Source organism: Homarus americanus, unplaced genomic scaffold (genome assembly GCF_018991925.1).
Source record: "Homarus americanus isolate GMGI-L3 unplaced genomic scaffold, GMGI_Hamer_2.0 scaffold55838, whole genome shotgun sequence".
NCBI classification, from domain to species: Eukaryota; Metazoa; Arthropoda; class Malacostraca; order Decapoda; family Nephropidae; genus Homarus; species Homarus americanus.
Genome location: NW_024721907.1, coordinates 67,953 through 78,868, shown reverse-complemented (window position 1 = coordinate 78,868; position 10,916 = coordinate 67,953). Strand labels below are relative to the sequence as shown.

At 48.1% G+C, this 10,916-nt stretch overlaps 1 protein-coding gene across 1 annotated transcript in view; it reads left to right on the top strand.

Annotated features, from left to right (window-relative positions):
- Nucleotides 1-480: 480 nt before the first annotated feature.
- The window catches only part of LOC121861886 (protein goliath-like), a 64,520-nt gene continuing 54,084 nt past the window's right edge, over nt 481-10,916 (top strand). The window contains exons 1-2 of the mRNA XM_042359785.1: nt 481-577; nt 4,691-4,826. Coding sequence (XP_042215719.1) covers nt 481-577; nt 4,691-4,826 — 233 coding nt within the window. The remainder of the gene's footprint in view (nt 578-4,690; nt 4,827-10,916) is intronic.

Below are 10,916 nucleotides of genomic sequence, written 5' to 3'. Positions count from 1 at the left end.
AAAACTTTAAGGATGACAACAGAATCGTAACCTCAAAAAATACTCCTTTAAACCTGCTCAGTGTCTCAAGGCCGGACGATGTTGCCACACAGTGTTCTCTAGGTTGACGGGTGTTGCCATCAGCTGCTCATACAGTTACTGTTATTTCCGTGTTGAACCTAGTGAGACGTTTGTATGTCTGTCTCGGGGGAGTTGCGTGTGTGTGTGTGTGTGGGTAGAGGTTTGTGTAGGGTGTCGAAGTGTGTGTGAAGGTCTAGAGGTATGTGTGAGGTGTAGAGGTGTGTGGAGTGTGCAGAGGTAACTGTGGGGTGTAGAGGTGTGTGTGGGGGTGTTGTGGTGTGTCTGGGGTGTAGAAGTGTGTGTGTGTGTGTGTGTGTGTGTGTGTGTGCAAGCGTCTAGTGTGGCAGCATTATGCTAGTGTTACGGTGCAGGCACTGCTTTCTTCTTCTCGCTTTCAGCTACCGCTGTTGGCTAGCCCTCATGATGAACTGGGAAGCAACCTTGCTTAAGTTTTCCCCTGCCAGTAACAGCCTCTTCACCATCAAGCCTCCTGCTGTGCCTTCTCGTGGAAACACAGGTAATGGGTGCCTCGCAGCCCCAGGCTAGACCAGCAGGGGATCTCGGAGCAGCAATGGGCCCCAGAGGGATGGTTCATAGGCCCACTGGCATATGGATAAACCAGGGCACCTACCAACCACTGCCCAGCTTCCTTGCAGATTAACCTTGGGAGGTATAAGGCTACGGGAGTAAACCACAAATTAAAAATCTACGTTGGAACCCGGCATCAGGCAGGCATGCTTACAGTGGAATAGTTGGAAGAGGTGACCAACACGGGAGCCCAACGACTTCACTGGCGGATTAAAGCAAAGCTTGATAGAGAGGTTATTTAGGTGAAATCCAACAAACTGGGCTATTGGCAGTCCATTGCAACTCTCCCTCTCCCCAGTCGTTGCAGCTAACTGCACCACTGGATCAGGAAAAGGGAGAGCCAAGATGTGTGGTTGTAGCCTGCGCTGATGCCTCACCGCATAAATCAACTCACGTGCAGCTATCATCTAGCTCATCAAACTTTTCATTATCATCAAAACCCCTAAACCACCCAAAGTTCTATGGCAACAGACCAGTGGCGATGGGATAGGCAGAGATGACTACCAGTAGTTTCTAGTCACAACTCTGTACATGGACGGTATAGATAAGATGGTCATTTATGCACTGGGATCTAGGCAGCAGTGCAATCCAGTCCTGTCTGTGCGAATGAGCAGCCCTTTCCAGGAGCCAATCTGCTCATCCCACATGGGGAGGTGTTTGAAAAGGTGCCCTAAACATAGCCTGCCTAAAAATCAACCTGGCTGAGCATTCCTCACCCAGTAAGGTCGCCCTAATGCTGTCGAAAACATAATCATAATCACAGATCAAAACAAAAATATATTATACAACCTCTAATGGTCACTGCATTGAATGTCAGAACCCTTCTGGATACTGGCATGAATGAGCATCCTGAGAGACAAACTGTCCTTGTGGCAAAAGAGCTGTCTCGGTATAACATCGACATAGCAGCCATTAATGATTCCCGGCTCCCAGACGAGTGTCAACTCACAGAATGGGGTCAGTCTATACCTTCTTCTGGAAAGGTAAGCCTGCTGTGGAGAGAAACCATATTTTTGGTGTTGGCTTTCCATTTGCTGACTGAAATGCCTGTTGGGGTCAACGAGTGCCTTATGACGATCCGAGTCCCATTGAATTGCTCAAATCATGCGTTCTTCATCAGTGCATATGCCCCAACCTAGAAGCAGAGGATGACACCAAGAAGGCCTTTTATGCCGACCATGACAAAGTGTTAACCTCTATCCCCAGAGAAGATAAGGTTGTGCTCCTAGGTGACTTCAATGCCAGATTTGGCAGAGATGCTGACTTATGGCAGGGAACCATAGGGAGAAACAGAGTGAGCAATTGTAATCCCAACGGCCTACTCCTCCTCAGCAAGTGTGCTGAACACAAAATCACTATTATTAACACCTTGCTTAGGCAGGCCAACAATTTCAGGGGTTCTTGGCAACTCCCATGATCCAAACATTGGCATCTCACTGACTACATGATTGTCAGAAAAAGAGATCGCCAGGATATCCTCATCACCCGAGCCATGTGGGACAAAGATCAACGGCTTGTCAGATTTTAACTCTCCCTTCATGTCGCCACAAAACGGCTAAGGCAACAAGCTTCCAGAAGAGGTTTTAACACCAAGCAACTGGAGGTTCAAGTGGTAGCACATGCTTTCAGAGAACAACTCGATGATAGGCTGATGAACAGCCCAACAACTAACAATATAAATGCGAGTGCCGAATGGGTTATCTTCGACACTGTCATCACAAACACCTGCAGCAAGACCTTCAGCCAGATCGAAAGAAAGCACCAGAATTGGTTTGATAAAAAGGGTCCGGAAATTGAAGTACTCGCAATACTAAACATACTGTTTTCACTGACTGGCAGAACACCCCAAAGTCTTAAACCAAAACTGATACCTTCAGCAAGAAGAAAGTGATGGCCCAGCACGAACTTCGCAATCTAAAGACCGAATGGTGGAAAAGTAAAGTGTGTGGAACGCAAAAAATTGTGGATCAATGCAAGATGCATGAAGTTTTCAATTTCACTTAAACATCGTATTGTCCAATAACCATTCATGGCGCGGCCCCCCTCCGCTCACCCGATGGTAACTTCCTAATTAAAGGCGAAGAAGGCATCCATCAGCAATGGAAAGAGCACTACCTTTCCATTCTCAACCGAAACACCGATGTGGATGTCCTGACTACTCAGAAAGTCCTTCAGCACCCAGAGCTGACCCACCTCAGCTATCCTCCATCTTGGAATGAGATAGCTACTGCCACCAAGCAGAGGAGAAATAACAAAGCTACAGGGCTTGATGGAATCCCAGCCGAGTCGTATAAAGCAGGAGGACCTCTGCTTACCAGCCATCTCCACCCTCTCTTGGAGAATATATGGGAGAAGGAGGAAGTACCTCAAGAATCATAAAGATGCCTTCATCGTCAATATTTACAATTACAACTGGGTCTCACTGCTGTCCGTAACTGGCAAGATTATCACCCGAGTCTTCCTAAACTGGTTTTTCTCTGGGGCGGAAAACTTCCTCCTAGAATTTCAAAGTGGTTTTAGACTATCACGTGGGACTACTGATGCGATCATTGCTGCCTGCCAAATTCAGAAAAAGTGCAGAGAACAGCGTGACTTCTGCATGGCCTTCATCGACATTATTACAGCCTTTGACTCAGTCAACAGGGCAGCCCTCAGCTGTTTTGACTGCCCACCAAACTTCATCGCCATTGTGAGGCGACTCTACAAAGGCATGAATGGCAGTGTCCTGCACAATGGCACCCAGTCTGAGTTCTTCCCCATCCAAACATGGGTGAAACAAGGATGTGTACTAGCACCAACTCTTTTTTTCATTTTCTTGACTTCCTTTCTTACTCGTGCCAGTGCCAATTTAGCTGGTGGGGTGGACATCCAGTACCGAATGAAGGGGCTTTTCAACCTAAGATGACTCCAGGCAGGAGCAAAGGTGTCTGCCACTTCCATCATTGAACTTCAGTATGTAAACGACCTCACCCTCGTCACTCACACTGAACGCATCTTACAAGAGATACTGAACATCTACGCAGATGCGTATGCACACTTTATCCTTGGGGTGAATGCACATAATTCTTAGATTCTCTTTCAGCCTTCCCATGGTTCAGCCACTCCTCCTCCATCCATCCAGCTCACACTTGTCCACCAATGCGGACATCGATGAAGAGATTCAACATCAGATCAGATACGTATCTCAAACCTTTGGCAGACACTGTACACTTGTAGGAGCTGAAATTATTTCAAAGCTGTACGTATATCGATCAGTAGTCCTCCCCACCCTGCCATATGGCGGCGAGACATGGGTCATATACAGGAGGCACCTAAAGGCATTTTAAAACTTTTACCAATGTAGTCTTATGTTTCATCCTTTGAGTTTGCTGAGAAGACAAGAGAACAAATGCCAGTATTCTTGCTGACACTAATTGTGGGAGCATCGAGACTACCATTATCCATGAACAACTACATTGGACTGGCTATGTTACCCCAATGGATGACAGTGGACTGCCAAAGCAGCTACTTTACAGTCATCTAATGTATGGTAAATGTAACGCTGGTGGGCGACGGGAAATGTATAAGGGTAGTCTTATGATAAACCTGAAAAGAGCTATTTCGATTCCCTCACCTGAGTGACGATTACTCTTCACCTTAACGATTGGAGGAGAATCACACGAGGTGTCAATACTTTCGAGTTAGCCCAACTGCATACCGAGGCAGACAAACCTCAGCGCTGGAGAGACGCTGCCGCCGCCCCTCCCATACTAGATGTAGCTCTCCACACGTGCAACATCTGTGCACGGCCCGGCCAATTCCATGTCGACCTCTCGAGTTACCTCAGAGCTCACCAACCAAGGTGACATCCTTAATAGCTCATTTCATTGTATCATAACTGGATGATCTTCATACTCCATTCCAAATGAGAACAAAGTTGTATTAGTACAGGGTGTTGAAGTGTGTGTAGCGTGTAGAGGGGTGTGTGAATGGGGTGAAACAGGTGTGTGTGTGTGTGTGTGGGTGTAGATATATACACTGACGTGTGTCGTTTGTGTTTCAGATACACAGGGTGTTGTGGTGTTTCTTGGTCACCAACAAGGGGAGCAGCTGGCTAGGCTGGTGGAGAATGGCACAAAGATCTACATTACCATCAACAAAGGCCAAGAAGTGAAGTACAAGATCACCAACATCAATAGGTGAGTACAGCTGCACAGCAGTATTTTGTACAATACTAGCAAGTGGAATACTTCCATGTGCTGTTTTTTCTACAGCAACACTGTCTCGTACAACATTGTCTCCTACAAAATAACATATCAGTATATGCCTTGTCTTGTGTTTGTCAAGTTTCATTTAGTTTGTGATAAATATTTTTCACGTCATCATATTGTAAAGTATTGAATGTTCACGAAACAGCGGAACCCTGTACTATTTGTGACTTAACCCCGGGATGACACTCACGTGGTGCTGGTGTCACACACGGGGTGACACTTACGTGGTGCTGGTGTCAAACACGAGGTTGTGGAGTTACACATGGGGTGACACTCACGTGGTGCTGGTGTCACACACGGGGTGACACATACGTGGTGCTGGTGTCACACACGGGGTTGTGGTGTTACACATGGGGTGACACTCACGTGGTGCTTGTGTCACAAACGGGGTGACACTTACGTGGTGCTGGTGTCACACACGGGGTTGTGGTGTTACACATGGGGTGACACTCACGTGGTGCTGGTGTCACACACGGGGTTGTGGTGTTACACATGGGGTGACACTCACGTGGTGCTGGTGTCACACACGGGTTGTGGTATTACACACGGGGTGACACTCACGTGGTGCTGGTGTCACACACGTGGTTGTGGTGTTACATACGAGGTGACACTCACGTGGTACTGGTGTTACACACGGTGACATTCATGTGGTGCTGGTGTCACACACATTGTGCTGGTGCTACACACGGGGTGACACTCACATGGGCCTGGTGTTACTTATCACACACACACACAGTGACAGTCACGTGGGTCTGGTGTCACGTATCACACACACACACACACACACACACACACACACACACACAGTGACAGTCACGTGGGTTTCGTGTCATATATCACACACACAACCACAAACACACACATAGTGACAGTCACGTGGGTCTGGTGTCACATATCTCACACACACACACACACACACACACACACACACACACACACACACACACAGTGACAGTCACGTGGGCCTGGTGTCACATATCACACACACACAGTGACAGACCACGTGGGTCTAGTGTAACATATCAAACACACAGAGTGACAGTGAGGTGGGTCTGGTGTCGCATATCACACACACAGTGACAGATCACGTGGGTCTGGTGTCACATATATCACACACACAGTGACAGTCACGTGGGCCTAGTGTCACATATCACACACACAGTAACAGTCACGTGGGCCTGGTGTCACATATACACACACACAGTGACAGCCACGTGGGCCTAGTGTCACATATCACACACATGCAGTGACAGTCACGTGGGACTGGGGTCACATATCACACACACACACAATAACAGTCATGTGGGCCTGGTGACACACACACATACAGTTATCAGTTACGTGGGCCTGGTGTCACATATCACACACACCCAGTGACAATCACATGGGCCTGGTGTCACATATCACACACACAGAGACCATTACGTGGGTCTGGTGTCACATATCACACACACCCAGTGACAGTCACGTGGGCCTGATGTCACATATCACACACAGAGTGACAGTCACGTTGGCCTGGTGTCACATATCACACACACACAGTGACAGTCACGTGGGTCTGGTGTCACATATCACACGCACACACAGTGACAGTCACGTGGGCCTGATGTCACATATCACACACAGAGTGACAGTCACGTTGGCCTGGTGTCACATATCACACACACACAGTGACAGTCACGTGGGTCTGGTGTCACATATCACACACACCCAGTGACAGTCACGTGGGCCTGGTGTCACATATCATACACACCCAGTGACAGTCACGTGGGTCTGGTGTCACATATCACACACACACACAGTGACAGTCACGTTTGCCTGGTGTCACATATCACACACACCCAGTGACAGTCACGTGGGTCTGGTGTCACACACACCCAGTGACAGTCACGTGGGCCTAGTGTCACATATCACACACACCCAGTGACAGTCCTGTGGGTCTGGTGTCACATATCACACCCACACAATGACAGTCACGTGGGCCTGGAGTCACATATCACATATCACATACACGCCTGGATGTTCAAGTCCCAGCAGATGTGGAAGCATTATGGGTACGTGTTGTGCCACCAGCCCACCCGCGCCACACTGCTTCCATCATAATCTGTGTGGCATACCATCCGCCTCGCTCACCCACCAGAGACACTCTTATCAATCATCTCATTACCACCTCAGACCACCTCAGAGTTAGGTACCCATGTGCCAAGTTAGTATTATGTGGGGATTTTAATGAAATTGACACCACTGATATCCAGGACCAGCTATCACTATCACAAGTTGTGACCTTCCCCACACACGGTCAAAATACCCTTGACCTTATCTTAACTGACTTAGCGGACCAGTACCAACCACCTCAACCAATGCCTCCTATCGGGTGTAGCACACACTTATCAGTGCTCTGGTCCCCAGCTGCCACTCCCACTCAAGTACAGAGACCCTACATCAAGACCTACAGGCCGATTACTGACTCTGCAGTGCGCCTCTTCGGGCAGTGGATAGTTCACCATCCCTGGACTGAAGTACTTAGCGTGGATGACGTGGAAACCAAATGGATAAATTATACCAACACCACCACGGAAGCTCACCACCACTTCTTCCCCGAGAAGTCCGTCAGATCTCACCCAGCTGACTTGCCCTGGATCACACCTCGGATCAAAAGACTTATGCAACAGAGAGACAGAGCCTTTCATCTCAATGACCACATCCGCTACAGGTCCCTTCGCAACCGAGTCATCCGCGAAATACGCACTGCAAAGAAGTCCCACTACCCAACCAAATTACAACACCTGAAGCAGACCAACATCAGTCAATGGTATGGTAAGCTTAAAGAACTCTGTGGACTAAACAATAAGACACACCCCCTCCCCTTCCTTAGCCATCTCACTAATGTTGACGCAGCTGAGCAAATAAATAACCATTTCGCTACTATATGCCAGACGCTCCCCCGGCTTGACACAACCACTCTCCCTGCTTACCTACCAGCCCCCCTTCCCACTGACTTAGTAGAAGAATTTGAAGTAGCAAAACGCCTGGACAAATTAAAATTAAAACGCTCTACCACCCCCATTGACTTACCAATGAAACTCTTCAAGGAGTTCTCCCCGGAACTTGCTAAACCCCTATGCTCCATCATCAATGCTTCTCTCAGTCAAGCCAGATGCCCAGCTGATTGGAAGACCTCTTATGTATCACCAGTGCCCAAGTCAACCAGCCCACAATCCTTAAATCAGCTACGACCTATTGCAATCACCCCAATACCCAGCCTAATCTGTGAAAGCTTTGTGTTCGACTGGGCTTATGCTGATATTGCAGGAGTTGTAGACCCTCAGCAATTTGGCAACATGAAAACTTCCTCCACCACTCACTGTCTTGTCAGCTTTCTCGATTACATATACCGCCATCTCGAGAAACGAAAAACGTCTGTAGCTGTCGCCTTCATTGATTTCACTAAAGCATTCGACCTGGTCGACCACAATATAATCATCAACAAAGCTATTGACCTCGGGCTTCGGAGAAGTCTTATACCATGGCTTACAGACTTCCTCAGTGACCGACGCCAAGCTGTACGCTTCCGAGAGGCTGTCTCCACCTTTCAGTCACTCACCTGTGGCGTCCCCCAAGGCACCAAGATGGGACCACTCTGCTTCCTTATGCTCATCAATGATGCCCTAAGAGAAACCCCTGCTCGCTGGAAATATGTCGACGACTCCACCATTGGGGTCAGCGTCAACAATTCTGTCCCAACTATACCGCCCTTCAGGATTTATTGAACAGTCTCCAAAACTGGGCCACCAACAACCATGTCACCATCAACCATACCAAGACCATGGTTATGCACATCAACCTCTCCTCCGACATTGTCCCACCTTCTTCCATTACTCTAGGTCCGAACACACTCCAGGTTGTAGATTCCACGAAGCTCCTCGGCGTCACCATAGACAACAAACTAAATTGGAAACCACACATCAGTGAAGTTGTCAAATCCTCCAGTTTCCGTCTCCACCTCCTCTGCCGACTCAAGTCCCTCGGAGTTCCTGCACCCGAGCTCCTCAGTGTTTACACAACATTCATACTTCCCAAGCTCACCTATGCCTCCCCCACCTGGTCTTCCTCATTAAATGCCACACAACGTAAACACCTAGAAAAAGTGCAAAAGAGGGCATGCAAGATTATTCTCTCCCCTTCCTAATCCACATATCAAGAAGCGCTCAACACACTGACCCTTTCGACTCTCACTGACCATCACCACGACCTCATCTGCAAATTTGGTAAGAAGCTTCTACACCATCCTCGACACCGGCTCCTACTACCACCTGAGATCCCTAGCCCGAGAATTGCTGACACCACAACCGCATCCAGCCCATACGTGCACGAACTGATCGCTATAAGAACAGCCCAGTACCAACCATTGTAAAAATTATCAATAACTTGTAATAAACCAGTGTACTCACTCCCAGTAAACACTACTCCTTGCACTGTCACTATGTTGAAATGAACTGTAGTTTGAGCTTTTCCCCATCTAGTTATTATATGTCTTATTTGTGTCACTTATGTTACTTGTATATTATTTGTAATTCGAAACCCATTCCCCAAATATGTAACTGTATATTTTCAGCCTTCTGGCTGCCAAGCTCTTTCAATAAACCGTTAATTATTATTATTATTATTATTACTATATGTTGGTATGGTGTCACATATCACACACACAGTGACAGTCACGTTGGCCTAGTGTCACATATCACACACACAGTGACAGTCACGTTGGCCTGGTGTCACATATCACACACACCCAGTGACAGTCACGTGTGGTCTGGTGTCACATATCACACACACACGGTTACAGTCATGTGGGTCTGGTGTCACATATCACACACACCCAGTGACAGTCATGTGGGCCTGGTGTCACATCACATACACACATTTACAGTCACGTGGGTCTGGTGTCACATATCACACACACCCAGTGACAGTTATGTGGGCCTGGTGTCACATATCACACACACAGTGACTGGTGTCACATATATCACACACACAGTGACAATCACTGGGTCTGGTGTCACTTATCACACACCCAGACAGTCATATGGGCCTGGTGTCACATATCACATACACAGTGACAATCACGTGGGTCTGGTGTCACTTATCACATAACACACGCAGTGACAGTCACGTGGGTTTGGTGTCACATATCACACACATGCAGTGACAGTCATGGGCCTGGTGTCACCTATCATGCACACACACACACACACACACAGTCACGTGGGCCTGGTGTCACATATCACACACACCCAGTGACAGTCATGTGGGCCTGGTGTCACATATCACACACACCCAGTGACAGTCATGTGGGCCTGGTGTCACATATCACACACACAGTGACGATGCAGGTCTGGTGTCCATATCACACACACCCAGTTGACAGTCATGTGGGCCTGGTGTCACATATCACACACAGTGACAGTTACGTGGGTCTGGTGTCACTTATCACACACAATCACACACAGTGACAGTCACGTGGGTCTGGTGTCACATATCACACACACCCAGTGACAGTCATGTGGGCCTGGTGTCACATATCACACACACAGTGACAGTTCATGGGTCTGTCACTTATCACACACACACACACACAGTGACAGTCACGTGGGCCTGGTGTCACATATCGCACACACACCTAGTGACAGTCATGTGGGTCTGGTGTCATCACACACACACATTACAGTCACGTGGGTCTGTGTCACATATCACACACACCCAGTGACAGTCATATGGGCCTGGTGTCACATATCACACACAGTGACAGTTCGTGGGTCTGGTGTCACTTATCACACACACACCCACACAGTGACAGTCAAGTGTGGCCTGGTGTCACATCACACACACACATTTACAGTCACGTGGGTCTGTGTCACATATCACACACACCCAGTGACAGTCATGTGGCTGGTGTCACATATCACACACACAGTGACAGTTATGTGGGTCTGGTGTCACTTATCACACACACCCACACAG